The sequence below is a fragment of the Rutidosis leptorrhynchoides genome, chromosome 1 (genome assembly GCF_046630445.1).
Source record: "Rutidosis leptorrhynchoides isolate AG116_Rl617_1_P2 chromosome 1, CSIRO_AGI_Rlap_v1, whole genome shotgun sequence".
NCBI lineage: Eukaryota > Viridiplantae > Streptophyta > Magnoliopsida > Asterales > Asteraceae > Rutidosis > Rutidosis leptorrhynchoides.
Genome location: NC_092333.1, coordinates 505,949,706 through 505,976,430, shown reverse-complemented (window position 1 = coordinate 505,976,430; position 26,725 = coordinate 505,949,706). Strand labels below are relative to the sequence as shown.

At 34.0% G+C, this 26,725-nt stretch overlaps 1 protein-coding gene across 4 annotated transcripts; it reads left to right on the top strand.

The window, feature by feature from the left end:
* Positions 1 to 1,126: 1,126 nt before the first annotated feature.
* On the top strand, positions 1,127 to 6,870 carry LOC139876118 (uncharacterized). Of its 4 annotated transcripts, none has more exons than XM_071863433.1 (11): positions 1,127 to 1,273; positions 1,808 to 3,919; positions 4,012 to 4,141; positions 4,245 to 4,336; positions 4,712 to 4,956; positions 5,049 to 5,135; positions 5,217 to 5,316; positions 5,407 to 5,611; positions 6,006 to 6,063; positions 6,185 to 6,242; positions 6,360 to 6,870. In XM_071863433.1, the coding sequence occupies exons 1-11, from the start codon at positions 1,190 to 1,192 to the stop codon at positions 6,525 to 6,527; spliced, it is 3,339 nt and encodes a 1,112-aa protein (XP_071719534.1). In that variant the 5' UTR covers positions 1,127 to 1,189; the 3' UTR covers positions 6,528 to 6,870. The 4 variants fall into 4 exon arrangements, with proteins under 4 accessions (XP_071719534.1, XP_071719530.1, XP_071719519.1 ...); XM_071863429.1 differs by having other exon boundaries at positions 6,182 to 6,242; XM_071863418.1 differs by having other exon boundaries at positions 5,982 to 6,063; positions 6,182 to 6,242.
* The last annotated feature ends 19,855 nt before the right edge of the window (positions 6,871 to 26,725 follow it).

The window sequence follows — 26,725 nt, the reverse complement described above, 5'->3', positions numbered from 1 at the left end:
ACAGTCTTGGACTAGTTCGACTCTCAATGAAAGCACCATTTGATCAAGCATATTTTTACCATTTGGTTTAACATGCCTGCTCAATGCGTTAGTGGGGTTTAAGGATCTTAGAACAAGGCTCTTCTGTCCGGCTACCGTGAATAACCCTGGCCGACATGATGATGTCGGCGGGGTGGCCAAGTGATTAAGTCCACCTTCGATAGCGGTCGCTGATCGGAAGGCCCCAAATAAGGTTGTAGGTGCTAGCTTAATAAAGAACTAACCTGTTAACCTTGAAGAGACGAAGAATGATGCTTAATTACGTAAGGCGTGTGGCAGATGGTAGTTACGTAATGTGACGATGTTTAGAATGATAGTTAGGGTTTGTATATATAGGCAAACCCTAATTCTAGAACCATCCGAGATAATGGCAATCATTTCCATAACAAACTCCCCGAATCACGGATGTAATTATGGAAAAGATATTTACTTGATAGCCAAGTAATCGCTGTTCTGGGAACAAAGGCATTAGATACGAATTCGCATACCGCATAACGCACCTGAGCACATGCATACACACCCTAGAGGGTGCCCGTATAGATTTGCAGGTGCGCATGCGGATTGCGATATCATTAGTGGACTGGTTTTGAGATGCTTTGTCACTGAGACTGAGTACTGTATTCTTAGCTAATCCAGCTTGAGTTTTCAAGTTGAGCCTTTTTGTCTTTTCGTCCATTGAGTTATGAGTTATTGTGTAGATAGTGTCTAATTGTAAAAGTAGTCGTAGAATATGATGGTGTTTAAAATGTAATTATCTGATTTTATTAATAAAAATTGTTTGTTTAAAAAAAAAAAAATTCTACAAAGAAAACATATAAGAAAACACGTGACCAACAAAATAAACACACTTTTCAGTATGTGTACATGTGGGGGGCATAATAAGACATAAATTTATTATTTTTCTATTTATTTTGAGAAGGCTAATTCTTACTTGGCCACAACGTTTCGGCAATAGAGTTCCTAAGATTTCTCACTTAAAATAAAGATTATTCAATTCTATTCGATTCATTTTTTAATTTAAAAAAAAAAAAAAGAAATTGATAGGTGAAATAGTACTACAAACTAAAACCCTTTGTTGTTATGATGTTTCTTGACCAAACACAAAACTGGGGATCATAAAGATCAGTCTCAATTCTCCAAAACCTCATCAATGGCGGTTGACGACATTGAACCTTCAAGAAAAAGAAAAAAACTTTCACCCATTCAGAAGCTTACGCCTCACCAAAAAGTTGAAGTAATTTTTTCTTCCCCCTTTTTTTTGTTGCTAAAAATCATTCATACATTAAAATCTGAATGTTTCTTTATATGGGTTTTGCGAAAAATCGAAACTTTTATGTGGGTTTTGATTTATTATTATCAATTGTTTTCTTTAACTAATTGCATGCTATGATTTTTCCTACATTGGGTGTTTTTATCTTGTGCTTTGATTTGGTGTTTAATTTAGGGGTTATGAAGCTGTGGATTATTTGAGTTAGTATTGGTAGTTTTTTATGTGTGAAATTATTTAATTTAATCACTGATTATAAGATGATGATTTTGGGGTTTTTTGTTTGATTTAGTGCAATTTCAAGAATTTGAATTGATTCTGAATATTTAAAATTCTAAATACAATGGTAAGAAATTTCGGGGTTCTTAATTTTTGTTCTAAATCTGGTCATGCAGTATAGTAGTTCTTGCATCAAAATATTTGCTTTTTTGTTTATTTAAATCATATTTTCTCTGTGTAATTATAAATATTAAATATTAAATATATATGATACTGTTTCAGATAAGGAGTCTTGAAGATGGTTTTGAAGGCTCATGGCACTCTGCAACTGTGATAGATGTTAAGAACCAGAATCTTGTTGTCAAATTCGATCACATTCTATGTGATGATGGTTCAGATAACATGGTCGAATCCATCCCAGTTTTCGTTCGTAATCATGAAAGAATAAGAATAAGGCCCGTGCCGCCTCGGTTTAAGGATAATATTAGGTGTCTTCATTATGGACAATGTGTTGATGTGTTTCATCAAGATGCATGGTGGGAAGGTGTTATTTTCGACTATAATGATTTGTCTGAAGAAAGATACGTTTTCTTTCCTGATATTGGTGATGAACTTAGGGCTTCAATTAACGACATACGGTTGACTCGTGATTGGAATGTAGTTACCGAAGAATGGAATTTATGTGGGGATTGGGTTTTTCTTGAAGTACTTGAGGAATTAGAGTTAGAATCGCCGGTTCTTGTTTCCGTTAAACAAATTTGGTATGAATTGAGAATGAAGAAACGTTTCGAGAAAGACATTAAGGAGTGGACATTTAAGGTTAGGGATATATGGAAAGAAACCATTAAAGAAGTGATTTTAGATAATTTAAAGTTAACAATGGTTCACTTTTTTGGTAGTTTGCAAGGGAAAAGTGTTCAAAATCAAAACTTGGATATAAACAAACAGTTTGTTGACTCGATTGTAAAAGTCAAAGCCTCTTTCTTTGATTCTCTTGCAGTTTTACCCGTTGATTCTAATATTTTACCCATCGAAGATAATGCTGATACCGATGATGATGATGTGGGTCCGCCTGGATTTTCAAAAAGAGAAATTATTAGCACCCGAATTTATGATCCAAGTAATAACTGGACCAAAGTCAACGAATCTTGTATGGTTGAACATGATCTAGCTATTCAACCTAAGTGCTGTCCCGATTCAATATTTCAATACTATGAGTATAAGAATAATGATTCTAGGCCTCCTCAAGCGTTAGCAGTGAAAGTTAGACAACACTTGTTGTATCTAGGTTGGAAAGTTGAGTTTAAAAAAGATAATAACGGGTCAAGAACATGTCAAAATGTTAGATATCGTTACACCAGCCCCAACAAAAAACTGTACTTTTCACTGAATGTTTTATGTGCGGATATATGTAACCGTTCATCTGAATTTGCTTCTCTAGAGTCACATAAACGGGCACAATTGTCAATGGAGGTTGACTCTGAATATTGTCCGCAGGCCGTGGTTGACTATTATTCGACTACGTTAGATGAAAATCATGATTGGCAGCAAAGGAGAGATGTTGAATCTATGAATTTGTGTGATAGGGCAAAGAAACATTTGCGTGCGGTTGGATGGTTAATGTCTTATGCTGATGTCATGTGTCGACGGCCTTTGTACACGTCACCAAACGGAAAAAAGTTCCAATCTTTTCGTCAAGCTTGCATTTATTACATACAAAATAGTAGTATTTCTGATGTAAATATGGAAAAAAGTGAAGGAGGAGAGAGTAAAAAAGAAAAGGCGGTTGGTAAACTCATAATCAAGAAAAAGGACGGTCGTTTTAGTATTAAAGCAGCAGCGAAAAGAAAAGAATCTTTGTTTAATGTAAAATTAGATGAAGAAACCGAAAGTTCTTCAAGAAAAAAACATGTGTTAAGGTCTTGCAAAAGGGTTCGTGAAGAGAATTCTCCAATGCAACAAACCCCTCGAACCGTTTTATCTTGGTTGGTAGATAATAATGTTATCGTACCAAGATCAAAAGTTTTTTACCGTTGTAAAAAAGATGGGCATACAATGAAAGAAGGCCGGGTAAATCGAGATGGGATTAAATGTAGTTGTTGTCAAATGCTTTTTAGTGTTTCAAAGTTTGAAATTCATGCTGGTAGCTCAAATAAACGACCTTCAGCTAACATATTTCTTGAAGATGGTCGTTCGTTACTAGATTGTCAATTGCAGCTCAAAAGTGATCAAAGTGCAAAACTTTTCAAGAAAGAACCTCGCAAAATAAAGGGTAATCGACAAAAAATAATAAACGATAACGATTATATTTGTTCTGTTTGTCATTATGGCGGGGAATTAGTTCTATGTGACCAATGCCCATCATCGTTTCACACAAGATGCCTAGGGTTAGAGGTAATATGTGCTCTCTTTTCTTTAAAGATCATATTTTTAATGCTATAAATATAATTTTTATTAACGGGTATTGTTTTTTTTTGCTTGTTTAGGAGGTCCCGGATGGTGATTGGTTCTGCCCGTCATGCTGTTGCCGCATTTGTAACCAAAACAAATATAGTGATGAGTGTGAGCAAGATACGGATAATAAAATTCTGAATTGTGAACAGTGTGAAAGAAGATGTATGCATACTTGATTTTTTTTTTTATAATTTTTTTTTTTAGTTTCTGATATTAAATAATGCAGCCTTGTATTTATTCTAATTTATGAGCAATTTTTCTGCAGATCATATTGGGTGCGTAAAAAGAAAAGAAGGTTTCTTGAAACTAGCGAGTTATCCTCAAGTAAATTGGTTTTGTAGTCTGAGGTGCGAAGAGGTATGTATAGTCATTCTTAATGGGCAAAAATCTACTCTGCATGCCTTAATTTATATGCAATATCTTGATTCTAAAATTATTCTATAACGGTTTTGACATAATTCTACTTTTGGTGAAGTTTCAAACTAAAGTTAGGTTACTTAGATTCTGTATGGATTTGATCAACAAAATCTTTGTTTTTTTTTTTCTTTCTTTTTGATATTAGTAAAGCTTGTTTTAGTCTTTTGACTAAAGATTTACTTTAAACTATGTGCTGATGCAATGGCTATGTATAGGAGTTTTTAAACTAGTTTACTTCTAAAAGGTCGTCACTATAACAATTGTTATGCTTATAATTCCATAACTGGGTTATGTTAAAAATTACTTTTTTTACAGATTCATTCCGGCCTTAACAATCTTTTGGGGAAACCGATTCCGGTGGGTAGGGATGATTTAACATGGACTATATTGAAACACAAGAGACCTGATGACGTGGACCATGACATCACAACTATCCAAGAAATGGCCGAGAGCTATAGCAAGCTAAATATTGCCATTAGTGTGATGCATGAGTGTTTTGAACCCGTAAAGGAACCTCGCACCCAACGAGATATAGTCGAAGATGTTATTTTCTGTAGATGGTAATTTATACTTTATCTGTTCTTTTAATAAATTTTAATCTTTAATGTTATTTAGCACCAGTAACTTGTTGGGTTGTTGTATAAAATTTCAGGTCAGAACTAAACCGTTTGAACTTTAAGGGATTCTATACAGTTCTTCTGGAAAAAGAGGACGAACTAATTTCAGCAGCTTCAATAAGGTAATAATCTATTTGTAGAATTAGATTATAGTATTATAATTATTTCACATATTAATCATATTTTGTTGTTACCATTTAAAGGATTTATGGAGAAAAAGTTGCGGAGCTCCCTCTTATTGGTACAAGATTTCGGTACCGTAGAAGTGGGATGTGTCATGCTCTAATGAGCGTGCTTGAGAAGGTAAAATCGTGTTTTTTTCCTTCTGATGATGTCATAATTTGGCATTTATTAATTATAATTATTTAACGTTTTCAAATTTGGCTTTTTCAGAAACTTGTGGAATTAGGAATAGAAAGACTAGTTTTGCCTGCTGTTCCAAGTGTGCTTAAGACGTGGACGTCATCGTTTGGTTTCTCGGTGATGACTGAATCTCAAAAATTGGACTTTCTTGGCTACACGTTTCTTGATTTCCAAGGCACGCATATGTGTCAAAAATACTTGAATTACGGGGATCAACCTTCAGCAGAATCTAGAGGTGTGGTTTCTGTAATGCCTCTAAAGGTGGCTATATGGGCGGGTTGTTTTGGTATGGGTCAATATTAGTTATCTTTTGTATTTGTCGGGTAGGTTTGGGTTTGGTTTCACCTTGAACACTTTCTCTACAAGGTATTGAAAGTATTTTGTCAAATATAGTTACAATGATAATTTGTGTCTTTGGTTAAATACTTGCGAGCTTGAAGACTTTCAATGCTTTTGACCCGTTTCCTTTTTAGCTACTTTAATATACTTGGCCCAGTAAGTGAATAAGGAATAAGTTTATATGATCCACACATAAGTAAATGGGAATTCAATTCTATAAAATGAATTATGAAAATATTAATGGTACTCTAAAATGGTTGATTTAGATGCTATTATTGCCGTTTCTGAAGTGTCTCAAGTAGAAAAAATCAAGGAGAGTGGTATAATGGTGGATCAGCATTCGTTAAGGTATGTGTTTTAAAACCTTATTACTTAATGTAATCAAATTTAATTTAAATTAATAATAATCTGTTGGTTTTTTCTTATGTTTTGTCATTTATTTACTGATCACTTTTGATTTTGCTAGTAGTATTACTCAGGACGACCAGACCATTAATGGCACCGGCTCCGCTTCTCTTGAAATATTGGTAACTTTCCATCTTACTTTTATTAGTAATTAGTATTATTAGTGGAGTATATCATTACTGTAGGTTGGCTGTTAATAAGTCAAAGTCAACTCTAAACATAAAAGTTGATGATTGTAGGCAAATGATCAACCATCTCATCCTCATGTTCAATGTCAAAGTCAAACAAGTGCTGAGTGTTCTATCATTGAATCTTCAAATATTAATGAAAATGACAACAATCGCAATAATGGACATGTTCTTCTGAAATGCTATCATCGGAGAAAGATGGTTGCTTGTGGGAGCTGAGTTGACTCATCTTTCGGTTTTGGAAATAAATTAGTAAGGTAAATATTAATTAATATTATATTATTTAAAGCTACTTAGTTAATGGCTATGTAATTAGATGTCCTCCTTTAACATTCCTAATTTTGGGGTTCTCTTTTGGATTTGTTGGTGCTTACGCTTAGCCTGGAGGGTAATAATCTATGAGACAGAGGTCGTGTAAAGTTAATAGGTTTTATTTCATTTTATTTAATTTTGTTTTACAATGCCGTTACCAATTTAATTTAATTTAGCTATAGTGAGAGGCCATGTGGGGCTTGTTGGTTCGTGGTGCGAACCCGATATAAATATGTCTCGATCATAGTTAGCGCACCCAAAGTAAGGCAACTCCTCTTAAGTTCGAATCATGGCTCCGCGTTTAGGTTTATTGGCGGTGGTAACCTTGGAAATGTTACAAGGTACTTGCTCGTTATTGTGAAACGTATACTTTTAATTAAGGATAAACTGCGCACAAATTGTTTTAGAAAATGTTATGTTTTAGAAAAATTAGACAAGTTTATGATAGAAATTGATTTCTATGTAACACTAAAAATGAATTCTTTCAAACAAGATTTCGAAAATAGAAATTAGACCTAAAGTCTTAATACAAATACAATTTTCTCTGGTAAGGTGAACACTTCTACTACAAGTATAAATGAAACCAGAGACTTTAGATATAAATAAATCTCATTTATTTATTCATCGAATTTTTCACTGTATTATAAGTTCTATTTTTAGCAGTAACCCATCTCTTCTCCAATTACCTTTATTCTTTCTTTTTTGCTGATCTCATTACTCAGCCTCTTTTATTTTTCTTGACCATTTTCAAATGTCAAAACCAAACACCCCCTCTCACTTTTCCCAATCACCCCTAACGGTCACTTTTGACCACCATTTTCCACCACTGTTAAACTCCGGTAGAGCTCCGGCCACCTCCTCTAACCTTCTTACCTCATATTCATCCTCCGGCGAACCCTATTAATCCCCTCACCCCCTACCCTGGCTGATTTTTTTCAATCGGGTTTTGTCCAAGAGAATCCAAAGAATCCTCTGCTGCTCATGGTTCAGTGCCCTTTTCGGAGATGAAGGATAGTGAAGATGCTACAGTTTTTGTTGGAATCTTGAATCATGGCCATTCACGATTGGTTTTGCTCGATTCTTTTGGTAAGTTCGGTAAGATTGTTGACGTGAAGTGCTGGCCAGATCAGAAGTGTGCCTTCATTAGGTTCGATTCGCGTTCGAATGCTCTTGAGGCGATTCGGTGGATTTGTCGATTTTGCTTGGAAAACCCATCTTTAAAACGAGATAGCCTTTGGTCCGACTCTGTTTGAATTTTTTAAATCCTGGCTTCGTACATCGGGCATTGATGATTTGGTCTCTTCGGTTTTCAATGGGTCAGAAGGACCTCCTCTTCATGTTAAACCTAAATCTCTCAAGCTAGCCGATCAAGTTAGTCTCAAGGCTATCTCTAATAAGATTGTGGCCATAGTAAAAAGACTAGATGAGGGTATAACCACGGATCAGGAGAGGTTGGAAAGCTTAATCTCCTTAAAGATAGAGATGAAATCTACGTACTCTAGAATATAGATTCGCAACAAAAGACTCATGTTAAATGGGACCTCGAGGGAGATGAGAATACTAAATTCTTCCATGCATTAATTAATCAAAAAGGAGAACTCAAGCTGTACAAAGGAGTTTTATGTGATGGAATATGGATTTCTAATCCCATTCAAGTAAAAAGTATTTTCATGGAGCACTTTAAATCGAGATTCCAGCAGCAACATTCTGCATTGGTCTTTAATTCCAGAAACTCCCTTGAATATGCTATTACATTAGAAGAATTGAAGCTGGCATTGTAGGATTGTGGTAATGACAAGGCTCCCGGTCTCGATGGCTACCCATTATTTCTTTATAAACGCAATTGGGAAAACATAAAAGAGGAGGTGTTCAATTTTGTCGATGCTTTTACGTGATCTGAAATGATTCCCTATGGATATATTTCTTCTTTTATTGCCCTTGTCTTGAAAGTAAGCAATCCTGTTAACGTTAAAGATTACCGTCCTATTTTGTTTATTAGCTCGCATTATAAAGTTTTCGCAAAAGTTTTGGCTAACCGTCATAATGTTATAAGCCCCGAGCAAACGACATCCATCAAAGGGAACAAACTATGGACAGTCCGCTTTTGTTGAGTGAACTTATCGGTTGGTACAAGAAAAAGCACAAGAAAATGATGATACTTGATCAATCATAGATTTAATCCTTAGAGTTTGGTCTACGCTTGGGCAACAAAAGAGGGGGATTGAAGGGCCATTCGAGTTTAATTCTCCGGTCCGGTGCACCGTGAATAACCCTAATGTGAGATGATGATCTCAACATGGGTAATTAAACGTCGACCAACATCATCTGGCTAACCGGTATTGATGGCTTAAGGGAGGTGTTAGGGTTTATGTTCATAGAACGTTACATGTAACCGTTAAATAAAGCTATTAAGATTCCGGTAGCGCACGTCAGAGTCTTAATGACAATGATATAATCGTAAGTGATTTGTTAGTGCAAGTGTATGTGTATAATGTAATGTGTGTAACGTGTGTTGTAATGAGGGTTTGATGCCTTATTTATAGGTGGACGTTTTTTGTTATTTAGTGCCACGTAATAGGACAAAGGGAACATGCTCTTGCCACATTGTACTATTTCGTCTGCAAAAGATGAAAAAGTGTGAGTGGTCCCCGTGCAGACTGCCCCACAATCTGGTGATCGTACATGATGGGATCGTGCCAATCACATGTTGTGTCTTTTGTTGATTTGTGCTATTCCTGTAAATTGTACGTGACAGTCGTTGATTAAGTATTATCGACAATTTCTGGTTTAACGCAAGTAACGTGTATTATAGGCGCGCACATGTTGATGCCGCTTGATGGATCATGAGCGCGTTGTACTTGTGGCGCATTGCAATACTTTAAGTTACTACTTCGCAACTTGTTGATTATTTATTGATAGGCGCATGTCAGTCACGTGTGATGCACGTGTGATGCGTGTATATGAGGTATGCGGATATACACATCATCAATTCTGAAGGCTGATTTCGAGAAAGCGTTTGACTCGGTTAATTGGGATTTCTTGGACTTTGCGTTATTTCCGCCCGGGTTTGGGGTTAAATGGCGTAATTGGATACAAGCTTGCCTTAAGTTTGTACGTTGCTCTGTCCTTGTAAATGGCAGCCCAACTGAGTTTTCATTAAAGTCAGGTTTACGACAAGGCGATCCTTTATCCCCCTACTTGTTTATTATCGTAATGGAAGGGTTACACTTGGCCATTAATGCTACGATTTGTTCCAACAGTATTGAAGGCATCGATCTCGGTGTCTGTAATCTATCTCACTTTCTTTTTGCAGATGATGTAGCTATCGTCTCATATTGGAATGAGAACGATCTTGGTAATGTTATAAACATGTTGGATCAGTTTTATCAAGAGTTCTATCCCTCAACTTGTTTATTACCGGAATGGAAGGGTTACACTTGGCCATTAGCGCAACGATTTGTTCCAAAAGTATTGAAGGCATCGATCTCTGTGTATGTAATCTATCTCACTTTGTTTTTGCAGATGATGTAGCTATTGTCTCAGATTGGAATGAGAACGATCTTGGTAATGTTATAAACCTGTTGGATCAGTTTTATCAAGAGCTTTCTCTTATACAATCCGGAGATACACGATGGAGTTCTCACTATAAAACACTTTTTCGTTTGATTGAATGTTTCCGCCCATTATCAAGGTCCTTGAATATGTCAAAGAGGAAGGAACCAATGGTACTAGTCAAAATCAAGCACATGGTCTTTTAAAGTATTTGAAATCATTTGATTTTGTATTTTATTTGCATCTAATGTTGCAAATTTTAGGACAAACGAATCTATTATCACAAGCTCTTCAAATAAAAGATCAAGACATTATAGAAGCGGTTTCGTTGGTGGAGTTAACCAAAGAAAAGTTGCAAGAGTTAAGAACAAGGAGTTTTGAACAACTTTTAAAGAAAATTTCATCTTTTTGTGAGAAGCATGATATCCAAATGTTGAAGATGAATGTAGATTGTGTTAATTCAAGAAGAAAAAAAGACGACCACTAATCAACATTATTATGAGGTTGAGTGTTTTAACACTGTTGTTGATATGCAAATTCAAGAGTTTGGTGATCGATTTAGTGAAGCATGTAACGAGTTACTTATTAGTATGGAGGCGTTGAATCCACGTGATTTATTTTCAGTGTTTGATGCATCAAAGGTAATAAGGTTGAGTGAGTTTTATCCAATTTTGATAGTTTGGAGGTGGTTAAGCTTGAAGTACAACTTGACATGTACTATCATAATGTTCGAAAAGATGATAGATTTACTAACTTGATTGGTATTGGCGACCTTTCTAGAGTGATGGCGGAAACAAGGAAACATCTAATATATGATTTGGTTTATCGATTACTGAAGCTTGCGTTGGTTTTGCCCGTTGCAACAACAACTGTTGAGAGATGCTTTGCAGTGATGAAGATTGTAAAGTCGAATTTGCATAATCGTATTGGGATGAGTTTTTGAATGCTTGTGTGATTTGTTTAGTAGAAAAAGAAGCCCTAACAAATGTTAATGATGAAGATGTAATTAACGTTTCTAAAAGATGTGTTCCCGTAAGGAGAAAGTGTAGTTTTGGGGCTATCTTGTGCTATTTTTTTGCTATAACTTGTGCTGTTTTTTGGATATAATTGGTGCAGTTTTTATTAGAATTCATGCAGTTTTTGGGGTATAATTTGTGCAGATTTTCAGGGCTGTTTTGGCTATTTTGTAGTTGTTTTTATGCTGTTTTTGGGATTTTGGGATGTTTGGGAGACATTACTAAGCTGTTTTTGTGTAGTTGTTTATGCTATTTCTTTTTGCAGTATATAATAGCGAAGCTTGTTTGTGTAGAAACATAGTAATTATTGCAGTTTTTTCGCCTTCAGTGTTACAAAATTCTGGATCCGCCACTGCAAGTCCTATAATTCTGTCATTGTATGTACATATTATTCTTTGAAGAATATACATACATAAATGCATCTAAAAATCTTGTGTTTTTAAGCAAAGTTAAAATGTGTTAAAATGGTCATTAGCTTCGTGGTATCAAGGCGTAGCTTTTTCAACCGTAAAGTTGAAAGTTCAAATTTTGAGATGAGACAATTATCTATATTTGTGGATTAATTTATGGAATATTCTAACTACAGCCTTAAGTGCCATTGTTAACATGTCTAATTTAATTGTACATAGCAGGTTAGATTGTTAGTTTTGTAGTTGCGGTTACTTAATTGTACAATTGCCCTATGCATGTTAACGACAATTCTAAAGGCTATTGCTAGAGAAATCCTTAATTTATATATTTATAGATTAAATTTGATGTAGTGAGTGTCAGTTGTCATTAAAAAAAAACATATGAGAATGTTTGACTCAATTTGAATTTCATTTTGTATAAAATCTTATGTATGTAAGCTAGTCATAATGGAAGTAAACTCAATCCTGGATATCCATTAACTAGATTAATCCATCAGATTTGGATATAGATGGGATTGAAGTTATTTGGAATTAATATGGATGTAAAGATGACATAATTCGATAATTGTCATTCCTACCCTTGACCCCCCAGGTCCCCCACTATTTTTGCAATAGTATCCAGTTAGTTCAACAGGCTGTACATTTCACATTATTTTTATCCGTTATTAAGTTTAACTAGATAATCATTGTTTTCAAGTAAATCACAGCTATCTAAAATGATTATTAGATGACACTAAAATTACCGGTACAAGGTTGGGTTGTTAACATATCGGTGGTGAGTGAACATGTTAAAGTTACTTTTGTTTACCTATCGATGAATATCTCATGATTCATTCTAGAATACCATGTGTGTTGTACAATCGGGTGGTGAAATGCTAGTAGTTTCTATCAGGTCGATGCATTTTGGGTCGTAATGTAGGGGTTCATGTTATGTGAAGTAGAGTTTGTTATGGTTAACGTGTCTGTTAGCATTATTGTAATTGCAACCTCAAAGGGTAGTTCGGTGGTTTAAGCTTGAGATTCTCTAGTGATACTCAAAATTCAATTCTTATTGTCTGCAACTTTGAGATTTTTTCTTTAAAAAATATCATTGCAATTGCTAGCTTGTTTCTAGTTTGCCTAAGAAATAATACTAAACCATAATCATTAGTATCATTTTTATTATCGTGCCATACCTTTTTGGGATCAACATTTATCAATAATAACGAATTCATAATGTATTCAACAATGCTCTTCTGTTTTCTAATCAGTTGTAAGCAGCTTAAAAGGGAAATCCTAAAATTAAATAACTAGCAAAAAATGCTTACGGAATAAAATTAGGAAGAGAAAGCACCCAAAACCAAACCAAATGGTTGCACAATTCACATCCATTACTTTTCAAGTTGTGGATACATACAAGTACATACAAATACAATTAATATCGCAAGGTATTGGTTATTTTGTTTTGTTGCTTCCCGGGTTTGTTAAATTTCATTAGGCACAGCTCGCTTCGCCTTTTTTTTTTTTGTGTGGCAAAAATAATGAAAACTTGAATATAAGAGGACCTTCATCGAAAGATGAAGATCCTAACCGAGACCTAACCGAGACATACAAAGAAAGATGAATATAAGAGGCTCGCTTCGCTTCTAAATGGCTCTTTTATAATTTGTTTAGTGTTAATTTTGCTTTCCACTGTATCATTTTATTTAATATGTTCTTTCATCGGTTAATGAAAATTTTTTAATTATAATTTTTTTTCTTCAAAAAATACAACCAATATCATTATCGTGATTATTTATATTATATATTAAAAATATAAAAAGTATAAATATATTTTATTTATTTTTATTAGAAACATAAAATTAATAAAAATTTTATAAACCCTTAAATGGAAATATCTAATGTGTGCTCTAATGGCACATGATAAGACCATTATTACATATAAAATTTAAATTATGACAATAATTCCTAATGTTTTAGCACGTTGTTTTTTAGGATTTTTCATATTTGTCCCTAAATTTGAGTTGTTAAAAGTGATACGTGAAATGTCCCGTTCATATTGATTACAAACGTTTCATATTAATTGATTTCGTTGCGAGGTTTTGACCTCTATATGATACGTTTTTTAAAGACTGCATTCGATTTTAAAAACAAACCATAACCTTTATTTTATCGATAAAGGTTTTAAAAGCATAACGTAGATTATCAAGTAATGATAATCTAAAATATAATATTTTACACACGGCCATTACATAATGGTTTACAATAATAGTTTACAATAATATTACACATCGATTAAATTCTCCGAATGCAGTTTTTAAACAATATTATACAAGTATGCAGACTCCAATTCCTGTCTTTATTTAGCATGCAACAGCGGAAGCTTCTTAATAATCACCTGAGAATAAACATGCTTAAAACGTCAACAAAAATGTTGGTGAGATATAGGTTTAACCTATATGTTATCAATTCAATATAATAGGCCACAAGATTTCACTTTTCATAAATATCCAACCATATAAAATCATTCATATGTTTGAACACCTGGTAAACGACATTAACAAAATACATCTAGAATATCCCCAAAACAGAACCACTCGTCTGTAGAGAAAAATCGAAGTATTAAAGCAGTTCAAAATCTCTGACTGGGGCGTGTCAAAGCCCGTAGATCTACCTTTAAGATTCGCGTCAATTAGTGGCAATTATAATAAACACTAATTCATGGGTTACCAAGTTCAACAAGGGCGATATCTGGTATAGCAATTCAACATAGAATGTAGTTTCCATTAATTCTGCCTATTTTTTAAAACATTTATAAACTGCATGTATTCTCATCCCAAAAAGATATAATAAAAGTGGGACTATAACTCACTTTCACAGATTTCATTCGTCGGAAAAACAACACTTGGCCACGGGTCGATTCACGAACCTATAACAAATATATACATATATATCAAAGTATGATCGAAATATATTCATACCATATTTTATTATGTTTTAACGATTTTAGTTTGTTAAGTTGACAGTTCATCGTTGTAGTCCACAAATTAATTGTCCACAGTTAGCAGTACAGAAATAAATCAATATAATTTCTCGAATCAATCCACGACCCAGTGTATACAAGTCTCAGACTCGATCACAACTCAAAGTATATATATTATTTTGGAATCAACCTCAACCATGTATAGCTAACACAAGCATTACTGCATATAGAGTGGCTATGGTTGTTCCAAATAATATATATAGATGACGTCGATATGATATGTCAAAATATTGTATACGTGTCTATGGTCTATCAAGTTTACATAATATATGTTAGAATACATGTATAATACAATATAAGTTAGTTAGGATATGGTTAGTATAGATTTTTGTAAAATCATCTCGTAGTCAAATTAACCATTTTTAACCAATTTTGTTTTACCCATAACTTCTTCGTTTTAAATCCGTTTTGAGTGAAGCGAATTGTTATGGTTTCATATCGAACCAAAGATTACTAATATAAACAGAAAAAGTATAGGTTTATAGTCAGAAATATAAGTTACAAGTCATTTTTGTAAGAGGTAGTCATTTCAGTCGAAAGAACGACGTCTTGATGACCATTTTGAAAAACATACTTCCACTTTGAGTTTAACCATGATTTTTGGATAAAGTTTCATGTTCATAAGAAAAATCATTTTCCCAGAAGAACAACTTATAAGTCAAAGTTTATCATAGTTTTTAATTATCTAACCCAAAACAGCCCCCGGTTTTACTACGACGGCGTATGTCCGGTTTTACTACGACGGCGTATGTCCGGTTTTACGGTGTTCTTCGTGTTTCCACGTTTTAAATCATTAATTTAGCATATCATATAGATATAGAACATGTGTTTAGTTGATTTTAAAAGTTAAGTTAGAAGTATTAACTTTGTTTGCGAACAAGTTTAGAATTAACTAAACTATGCTCTAGTGATTACATGTTCAAATCTTCGAATAAGATAGTTATATATATATGAATCGAATGATGTTATGAACATCATTACTACCTCAATTTTAGTAGGTAAACCTACAGGAAGTGACAAAAAATGATCTAGCTTCAAAGGATTCTTGAATGGCTTGAAAGTTCTTGAAGTATAATCATGACACGAAAACAAGTTCAAGTAAGATTATCACTCGAATTAAGATTGTTATAGTTATAGAAATTGAATCAAAGTTTGAATATGAGTATTACATTGAATTAGAAAGATAACCTACTGTAAGTAACAAAGGTTTCTTGATCTTAGATGATTACTTGGAATGGATTAGAAAGCTTGGAAGTAGACTTGCAAACTTGAAAGTGTTGTTGATGTGTTCTTGAGTAGTTGTTTTATAAGTTGATCTAGGTTAGCTAGATTGAGCTAGATTGAGTTAGATTATGAAGGAAAGGCTGAAGAACACTTAGAACATCAAGAGAGAGTTTGAGAGAGATTAATTTGATGCATAAAAATTGAATGAGAGTGTGTTTGTGAAGTGTATCATTCACGTGAACTTGCATGCCTCCATATAGGCTCCATTAGTTTGTAATTTTGTGAGATATTTCATACTAGATGTTAAATGATGGTTCCCACATGTGTTGGTAACTCACAAGGGCTGCTAAAAGCTGATCATTGGAGTGTATATACCAATAGTAAATACATCTAGAAGCTGTGTATTTTACGGGTACGAATACGGGTGAATACGAGTAGAATTGTTGATGGAATTGAACGAGAACGTAATTGTAAGCATTTTTGATAAGTAGAAGTACTTTGTTATGTGTCTTGAAGTCTTTCAAAAGTGTATGAATACATTTTAAAACACTACATGTATATACATTTTAACCGAGTCGTTAAGTCATCGTTAGTCGTTACATGTAAGTGTTGTTTTGAAACCTTTAAGTTAACGATCTTGTTAAATGTAATTAATCCATTGTTATTATACTTAAATGAGATGTTCAATTGTTATGTTAACATGATAATATGGTGTATGAATATATATATATATATATATATATATATATATATATATATATATATATATATATATATATATATATATATATATATATATATATATATATATATATAGTTAAAATACTATTACAACGATAAACGTTACATATATATATATTGTTTTGAAATCCTTAAGTTTGTAGTCTTATCTTACTTGTGTAGTTTATTGTTAATACACTTAATGATATAATTAATTATCATTTTATCATGTTAAACATAGTGGGTTCATATCTAAATACAATACATATGTATTTAATTTAATTAAAACGTTGTTATAACGATAATCGTTATATATATATCGTTTCGCGTTTCTTAATTTACTACTTTCATTTTATGTATATAACTCATTGTTAATGTACTTGGTGAGATACTTACTCATCATAATATCATGTTAAATATATATATATATATAATATATATATATATATATATATATATATATATATATATATATATATATATATATATATATATATATATATATATATATATATATATATATATATATATATTTCTATCTATATTATCATATCGTTTTTACAAGTCTTAACGTTCGTGAATCGCCGGACAATTTGGGTGATCAATTGACTGCATAAACTCATTTCAATAAATCATGTCTTTAAAAAGTTTGATTGGAAACATTTAATCATGTAAATATCAATTTCATTTAATATATAAACAAGAAAAAGTTCGGGCACTACAGTACCTACCCGTTAAATAAATTTCGTCCCGAAATTTTAAGCGGTTGGAGGTGTTGACGCATCTTCTGAAAATAGGTGCGGGTATTTCAGCTTCATCTGATCTTCACGCTCCCAGGTAAACTCGGGTCCTGTACGAGCATTCCATCGAACCTTAATGATCTATATCTTGTTTTGCTTGAGTCTTGTAACCTCACGATCCATTATTTCGACGGGTTCTTCAACGAATTGTAGTTTTTCGTTGATTTTAATTTCGTCTAACGGAATGGTGAGATCTTCTTTAGCAAATCATTTCTTCAAATTCGAGACGTGAAAGGTGTTATGTACATTGGCGAGTTGTTGAGGTAATTCGAGTCGGTAGGCTACTGGTCCGACACAATCTATTATCTTGAATGGTCCAATGTACATTGGATTTAGTTTCCCCCGTTTACCAAATCGAACAACACCTTTCCAAGGTGAAACCTTAAGCATGACCATCTCTCCAATTTCAAATTCTATATCTTTTCTTTTAATGTCCGCGCAGCTCTTTTGTCGACTTTGGGCGGTTTTCAACCGTTGTTGAATTTGAATGATTTTCTCTGTGGCTTCTTGGATAATTTCTGGACCCGTAATATGTCTATCCCCCACTTCACTCCAACAAATCGGAGACCTGCACTTTCTACCATAAAGTGCCTCAAACGGCGCCATCTCAATACTTGAATGGTAACTGTTGTTGTAGGAAAATTCTGCTAACGGTAGATGTCGATCCCAACTGTTTCCAAAATCAATAACACATGCTCATAGCATGTCTTCAAGCGTCTGTATCATTCTTTCGCTCTGCCCATACGTTTGTAGATGATAGGCAGTACTCATGTCTAGACGAGTTCCCAATGCTTGTTGCAACGTCTGCCAAAACCTTGAAACAAATCTACCATCCCTATCAGAGATAATAGAGATTGGTATTCCATGTCTGGAGACGATTTCCTTCAAGTATAAACATGCCAATTTTTCCATTTTATCATCTTCTCTCATTGGCAGGAAGTGTACTGACTTGGTGAGACGATCGACTATTACTCAAATAGTATCATAACTGAAATGTCCCGTTCATAGCGATTATAAATGTTTCATATTAATTGATTTCTATGCGAGGTTTTGACCTCTATATGAGACATTTTTCAAAGACTGCATTCGTTTTTAAAACAAACCATAACCTTTATTTTATCGACAAGGTTAAATGGACATCACCTAGATTATCAAGAAATGATAATCTAAAAATATCACACTTACACACGACCAATACATATTGGTTTACAATATTAATATGTTACAACAAAGTAGATCTCGAATGCAATTTTAAAACGATATTATACAAGCATGCTGACACCAATTCTTGTCCATATATTAGCATGCAACGGCGGAAGCTCTTAATAATCACCTGAGAATAAACATGTTTTAAACGTCAACAAAAATGTTGGTGAGTTATAGGTTTAACCTATATATCAAATTCTAATAATAGACCACAAGATTTCATCTTTCAATAACATGCAATCTGCATAAAAATTATTCATATGATTGAACACCTGGTAACCGATATTAACAAAATGCATCTAGAATATCCCCAAACATATAACATCGAAGTCCTAAAGCAGTTCAAATTCTCTGATTGGGGCGTGTCAAAGCCCATAGATCTATCTTTAGGATTTGCGTCAATTGGTGGCAATTATAATAAACACCAATTCTTAGGCTACCAAGTTCAACAAGGGCGATATCCGGTATAACAATTCAACATAGAATGTAGTTTCAAATACTTGTGTCTATTTTGTAAATCATTTTCAAAATTGCATGTATTCTCATCCCAAAAATATTAGATAGTAAAAATGGGACTATAACTCACTTTCACAGATTTCCTTCTTCGGAAAAACAACACTTGGCCACAGGTCGATTCACGAACCTATAACAAATATATACATATATATCAAAGTAAGATCGAAATATATTCATACCATATTTTATTATGTTTTAATGATTTTAGTTTGTTAAGTTGACAGTCCATCGTTGCAGTCCATAAATTAATTGTCCACAGTTAGCAGTACAGAAATAAATCGATATAATTTCTCGAATCAATCCATGACCCAGTGTCTACAAGTCTCAAACTCGATCACAACTCAAAGTATATATATTATTTTGGAATCAACTTCAACCCTGTATAGCTAACTCAAGCATTACTGCATATAGAGTGTCTATGGTTGTTCTAAATAATATATATAGATGACGTCGATATGATATGTCAAAACATTGTATACGTGTCTATGGTCTATCAAGATTACATAATATATGTTAGAATACATGTATAATACAATATAAGTTAGTTAGGATATGGTTGGTATAGATTTTTGTAAAATCATCCCGTAATCAAATTAACCATTTTTAACCAATTTTGTTTTGCCCATAACTTCTTCGTTTTAAATCCGTTTTGAGTGAATCGAATTGCTATGTTTTCATATCAAACCAAAGATTACTAATCTAAATAGAAAAAGTATAGGTTTATAGTCAGATATATAAGTTACAAGTTTATTTTTTGTAAGAGGTAGTAATTTCGGTCGAAAGAACGACGTCTTGATGATCATTTTGAAAAACATACTTCCACTTTGAGTTTAACCATGATTTTTGGATATAGTTTCATGTTCATAAGAAAAATTATTTTCCCAGAAGAACAAATTTTAAATCAAAGTTTATCATTGTTTTTAATTATCCAACCCACAGCAGCCCCCAGTTTTACTACGACAGCGTATGTCCGATTTTACGGTGTTCTTCGTGTTTCCAGGTTTTAAATAATTAAGTTAGCATATCATATAGATATAGAACATGTGTTTAGTTGATTTTAAAAGTTAATTTAGAAGGATTAACTTTGTTTGCGAACAAGTTTAGAATTAACTAAACTATGTTCTAGTGATTACATGTTCAAATCTTCGAATAAGCTAGTTATATATATATACATGAATCGAATGATGTTATGAACATCATTACTACCTCAAGTTTAGTAGTAAAACCTACTGGAAGTGACAAAAATTGATATAGCTTCAAAGAATTCTTGGATGGCTTGAAAGTTCTTGAAGTAGAATCATGACACGAAAACAAATTCAAGTAAGATTATCACTCGAATTAAGATTGTTATAGTTATAGAAATTGAATCAAAGTTTAGATATGAGTATTACCTTGAATTAGAATGATAACCTACTGTAAGTAACAAGGGTTCCTTGATCTTAGATGATTACTTGAAATGGATTAGAAAGCTTGGAAGTAGACTTGCAAACTTGGAAGTGTTCTTGAAGTTTTCTTGAGTAGTTGTTTTGAAAGTTGATCTAGGTTAGGATTTATGAGCTAGATTGAGCTATATTTTGTTGAATATGATGAAGAACACTTAGAGAGTAATTGAGAGAGAGTAATTTAATGCATGAAAGTTGAATGAGAAAGTGTTGGTGACTTGTGAAGGTTCACGTGAATATGGGTGTCACCATATAGGCTCCATTAGTTTGTAATTTTGTGTAATCATTCATGCTAGATGTTAAATGATGGTTCCCACATGTTTAGGTGACTCACAAGGGCTGCTAAGATCTGATCATTAGAGTGTATATACCAATAGTAAGTACATCTAGAAGCTGTGTATTGTACGAGTACGAATACGGGTGCATACGAGTAGAATTATTGATGAAAATGAATGAGGATGTAATTGTAAGCATTTTTGATAAGTAGAAGTACTTTGATATGTGTCTTGAAGTCTTTCAAAAGTGTATGAATACACCTTAATATAATACATGTATATACATTTTAACTGAGTCGTTAAGTCATCGTTAGTCGTTACATGTAAGTGTTATTTTAAAACCTTTAAGTTAATGATCTCATTTAATGTTGTTAACCCATTGTTTATTATATCTAATGAGATGTTAAATTATTACATTATCATGATATTATGATGTATGAATATATCTTAATATGATATATATACATTAAAATGTAGTTACAACGACAATCGTTACATATATGTCTCGTTTCGAAATTCTTAAGTTAGTAGTCTTGTTTTACATATGTAGTTCATTGTTAACATACTTAATGATATATATAATTATCATTTTATCATGTTAAATATGGTGTAAAAATATCTTAATATGATACATATGTATTTAGTAAGACGTTGTTATAACGATAATCGTTATATATATCGTTTTGAGTTTCTTAACTTAGTAGTCTCATTTTTATATATATAACTCATTGTTAATATATCTAGTGAGATACTTGCTTATCATAATATCATGTTAACTATATATATATATATATATATATATATATATATATATATATATATATATATATATATATATATATATATATATATATATATATCATCATATAGTTTTTACAAGTTTTAACGTTCGTGAATCGCTGGTCAACTCGGGTGGTCAATTGTCTATACGAAACATATTTCAATTAATCAAGTCTTAACAAGTTTGATTGCTTAACATGTTGGAAATATTTAATCATGTAAATATCAATTTCATTTAATATATACAACATGGAAAAGTTCGGGTCACTACGATACCTACCCGTTAAATAAATTTCGTCCCTAAATTTTAAGCGGTCGGAGGTGTTGACGCATCTTCTGGAAATAGGTGCGGGTATTTCAGCTTCATCTAATCTTCACGCTCCCAGGTGAATTCAGGTCCTCTACGAGCATTCCATCGAACCTTAACGATCGGTATCTTGTTTTGCTCGAGTCTTTTAACCTCACGATCCATTATTTCGACGGGTTCTTCAACGAATTGTAGTTTTTCGTTGATCTTAATTTCGTCTAAAGGAATGGTGAGATCTTCCTTAGTAAAGCATTTCTTCAAATTCGAAACGTGGAAGGTGTTATGTAAGTTGGCGAGTTGTTGAGGTAATTCGAGTCGGTAGGCTACTGATCCCACACGATCTATTATCTTGAATGGTCCAATGTACCTTGGATTTAATTTCCCCTGTTTACCAAATCGAACAACACCTTTCCAAGGTGAAACCTTAAGCATGACCATCTCTCCAATTTCAAATTCTATATCTTTTCTTTTAATGTCCGCGTAGCTCTTTTGTCGACTTTGGGCGGTTTTCAACCGTTATTGAATTTGAATGATTTTCTCTGTGGCTTCTTGGATAATTTCTGGACCCGTAATTTGTCTATCCCCAACTTCACTCCAACAAATTGGAGACCTGCACTTTCTACCATAAAGTGCCTCAAACGGTGCCATCTCAATACTCGAGTGGTAATTGTTGTTGTAGGAAAACTCTGCTAATGGTAGGTGTCGATCCCAACTGTTTCCAAAATCAATAACACATGCTCGTAGCATGTCTTCAAGGGTCTGTATCATCCTTTCACTTTGCCCATTAGTTTGTGGATGATAGGCAGTACTCATGTCTAGACGAGTTCCCAATGCTTACTGTAATGTCTGCCAAAACTTTGAAACAAATCTGTCATCCCTATCAGAGATAATAGAGATTGGTATTCCATATCTGGAGACAACTTCCTTCAAGTATAATCATGCCAACTTCTCCATTTTGTCATCTTCTCTCATTGGCAGAAAGTGTGTTGATTTGGTAAGATGATCGACTATTACCCAAATAGTATCATAACCACTTGCAGTCCTTGGCAATTTAGTAATGAAATCCATGGTAATGTTTTCTCATTTCCATTCCGGGATTTCAGGTTGTTGAAGTAGACCTGATGGTTTCTGATGTTCAGCTTTGACCTTAGAACACGTCAAACATTCTCCTACATATCTAGCAATATCGGATTTCATACCCGGCCACCAAAAGTGTTTCTTGAGATCTTTGTACATCTTTCCCGCTCCGAGATGTATTGAGTATCTGGTTTTATGTGCTTCCCCAAGTACCATTTCTCTCACATTTCTAAACTTTGGTACCCAAATTCTTTTTGCTCTATACCGGGTTCCGTCTTCCCGAATATTAATATGTTTCTCCAATCATTTGGGTATTTCATTCTTCAAATTTCCTTCTTTTAAAACCCCTTGTTGCGCCTCCTTTATTTGCGTAGTAAGGTTAGTATGAATAATTATATTGATAGCTTTTACTCGGATAGGTTCTCTGTCCTTTCTGCTCAAGGCGTCGGCTACCACATTTGCCTTCCCCGAGTGGTAACGAATCTCAAAGTTGTAATCATTCAACAATTCAATCCACCTGCGCTGTCTCATGTTCAGTTGTTTCTGATCAAATAAATGTTGAAGACTTTTGTGGTCGGTATATATAATACTTTTGACCCCATATAAATAGTGCCTCCAAGTCTTCAATGCAAAAACAACAGCACCCAATTCCAAATCGTGAGTCGTATAATTTTGCTCGTGAATCTTCAATTGTCTAGACGCATAAGCAATTACCTTCGTTCATTGCATTAATACACAACCGAGACCTTGCTTTGAGGCGACACAATAAATCACAAAATCATCATTCCCTTCAGGCAATGACAATATAGGTGCCGTAGTTAGCTTTTTCTTCAATAACTGAAACGCTTTCTCTTGTTCATCCTTCCATTCAAATTTCTTTCCTTTATGCGTTAGTGCAGTTAAGGGTTTTGCTATTTTGGAAAAATCTTGGATGAATCTTCTGTAGTAACCAGTCAATCCTAAAAATTGACGTATATGCTTCAGAGTTTTCGGGGTTTCCCAGTTTTCAACAGTTTCAATCTTTGCCGGATCAACCTGAATACCTTCTTTGTTCACTATGTGACTGAGAAATTGAACTTCTTCCAACCAAAATGCACACTTTGAAAACTTAGCGTACAGTTTTTCTTTCCTCAACAATTCTAGCACTTTTCTTAAATGTTCTTCGTGCTCTTGATCATTCTTTGAGTAAATAAGTATGTCATCGATGAAAACAATAATAAACTTGTCAAGATATAGCCCACACACTCGGTTCATGAGGTCCATGAACACAGCTGGTGTGTTAGTCAATCCAAACGGCATAACCATAAACTCATAATGACCGTAACATGTCCTAAAAGCAGTCTTCGGAATATCATCCTCCTTCACCCGCATCTGATGATACCCGAAACATAAATCGATCTTCGAATAAATCGACGAGCCTTGTAGTTGATCAAATAAGTCGTCGATTCTTGGTAGTGGATAACGGTTTTTGATGGCAAGTTTGTTCAACTCTCTGTAGTCGATACACAACCTAAATATACCATCTTTCTTTTTGACAAACAAAACAGGAGCTCCCCAGGGTAATGTACTTGGTCGAATGAAACCACGCTCCAGAAGTTCTTGTAATTGACTTTGTAATTCCTTCATTTTGCTGGGTGCGAGTCTGTATGGAGCACGAGCTATTGGTGCAGCTCCCGGTACCAGGTCTATTTGAAATTCAACGGATCGATGTGGGGGTAGTCCCGGTAATTCTTTTGGAAATACATCGGAAAATTCTTTTGCGACTGAAACATCACTGATGTTCTTTTCTTCAGGTTTGACTTCCTCGATGTGTGCTAGAATGACATATCAATCTTTTCTTATTAGTTTTTGCGCCTTCAAGCTACTAATATGATTTAACTTCGTGTTGCTCTTTTCTCAGTACACCATTAAGGGTTTTCCTTTTTCGCGCATAATGCGAATCGCATTTTGTAACAAACGACCTTTGCTCTCACCTTTTTCAACCAGTCCATGCCAATTATTATATCAAAACTTCCTAATTCGACTGGTATTAAGTCAATCTTAAAAGTTTCGTCAACCAGTTTAATTTCTCTATCCCGACATACTTTATCTGCTATAATTAGTTTACCGTTTGCTAATTCGAGTAAAAATTTATTATCTAAAGGCATTAATAGACAATTTAATTTGGCACAAAAATCTCTACTCATATAGCTTCTATCCGCACCCGAATCAAATAAGACATAAGCAGATTTATCGTCAATAAGAAACGTACCCGTAACAAGCTCCGGGTCTTCCTGCCCTTCTGCCAAATTGATGTTGAAGACTCGTCCACGGCCTTGCCCATTATTATTTCCTTGATTAAGGCATGCTCTAGTGAAATGGCCCGGCTTTCCGCATCCGTAACAAATAAAAGAATTATTTTTTTTTGTTATTTTTATTTGGCTTCGGTCTATAGACATCACACTTCGTTACACTATGTCCGGTTCTGTTACACTTGGTACACACTACTACACAGAACTTATCTGGATGATAACCTCCACACCTTAGACATTGATTGTTCTAGTTTTTGTTACCATTGTTGTTATTGAATTGGTTGTTGTTATTGTTGTTAGGACGGTTATTGTAGTTATTGTTGTTGTTGGGATTGTTGTTGTTGTTGTTGTTGTTGTTGGGATAGTTGTTGTTGTTGTTGTTGGGATAGTTGTTGTTGCGTTTGTTTTTGCAAAAAATGAGGTGATTGTAGTTGTGATTGTTCTGTTGGTTGTTGAAGCGATAGTTACTGTTGTTTTGTTGGTGACTCTTGTCACTGATTTCTTCCCACTTCCTCTTGGCTTGTTTCGTGTTGACTTCTTCGGTCGCCTGCTCTTTAATTCTTCCCTCAATCTGATTTATGAGTTTATGAGCCATTCGACTTGCCTTTTGTATGGAGGCAGGCTCGTGTGAACTCACATCTTCTTGAATCCTTTCTGGTAACCCTTTTACAAACGCGTCGATTTTCTCTTCTTCATCTTCGAACGCTCCCGGACACAATAGCCACAACTCTGTGAATCGTCGTTCGCATGTGGTAATATCGAATTCTTATGTTCGTAACTCTCTAAGCTCTACCTTGAGCTTATTGACCTCGTTTCTGGGACAGTACTGTTCGTTCATCAAGTGCTTGAATGCTGACCACGGTAGTGCATAAGCAGCATCTTGTCCTACTTGCTCAAGATAGCTGTTCCACCACGTTAACGTAGTACCTGTGAAGGTATGCGTAGCGTACTTTACTTTGTCTTCTTCAGTACACTTACTTATGGCAAGCACCGATTCGACCTTCTCGGTCCACCGTTTCAATCCGATCGGTCCTTCGGTTCCATCAAATTCCAAAGGTTTGCAGGCAGTGAATTCTTTGTAGGAGCATCCTACATGATTTCTTGCGGCGTTAACTGCATTGCTAGATTTAGAGTTATTTTTGGTATGTAGCGCAGCCTGTACTGCGGCTATGTTTGCAGCAAGAAAGGTTCAAAATTCCTCTTCGCTCATATTAATGGTGTGTCGAGTAGTCGATGCCATTTCGTTCAAAATAGCCAAATGAATTGAGTTAATCATACAGAATATTAAGAGTAGTCAATAGTATTTCGTAGCATAATATGAACTCATTCATCAAAGCTTTTTCTTCATATTAGCGTTTTATAATTTATAATCCAGGTAATACCTACCTGTTAAGTTCATACTTAGTAGCTAATATACAATTCAACTACTACAATTCTGTATGAAAAACTGATTATAGTAATATTTCA

Bases quoted from the DNA above. Each gene is read 5' to 3' on its own strand.
- LOC139876118 (XM_071863418.1), top strand. From the start codon at position 1,190: ATGGCGGTTGACGACATTGAACCTTCAAGAAAAAGAAAAAAACTTTCA. The intron at 4,142-4,244 runs GTATGCATACTT...ATTTTTCTGCAG, and splicing joins TGAACAGTGTGAAAGAAGAT to ATCATATTGGGTGCGTAAAA. The intron at 5,612-5,981 runs GTGTGGTTTCTG...TGGTTGATTTAG, and splicing joins ACCTTCAGCAGAATCTAGAG to ATGCTATTATTGCCGTTTCT.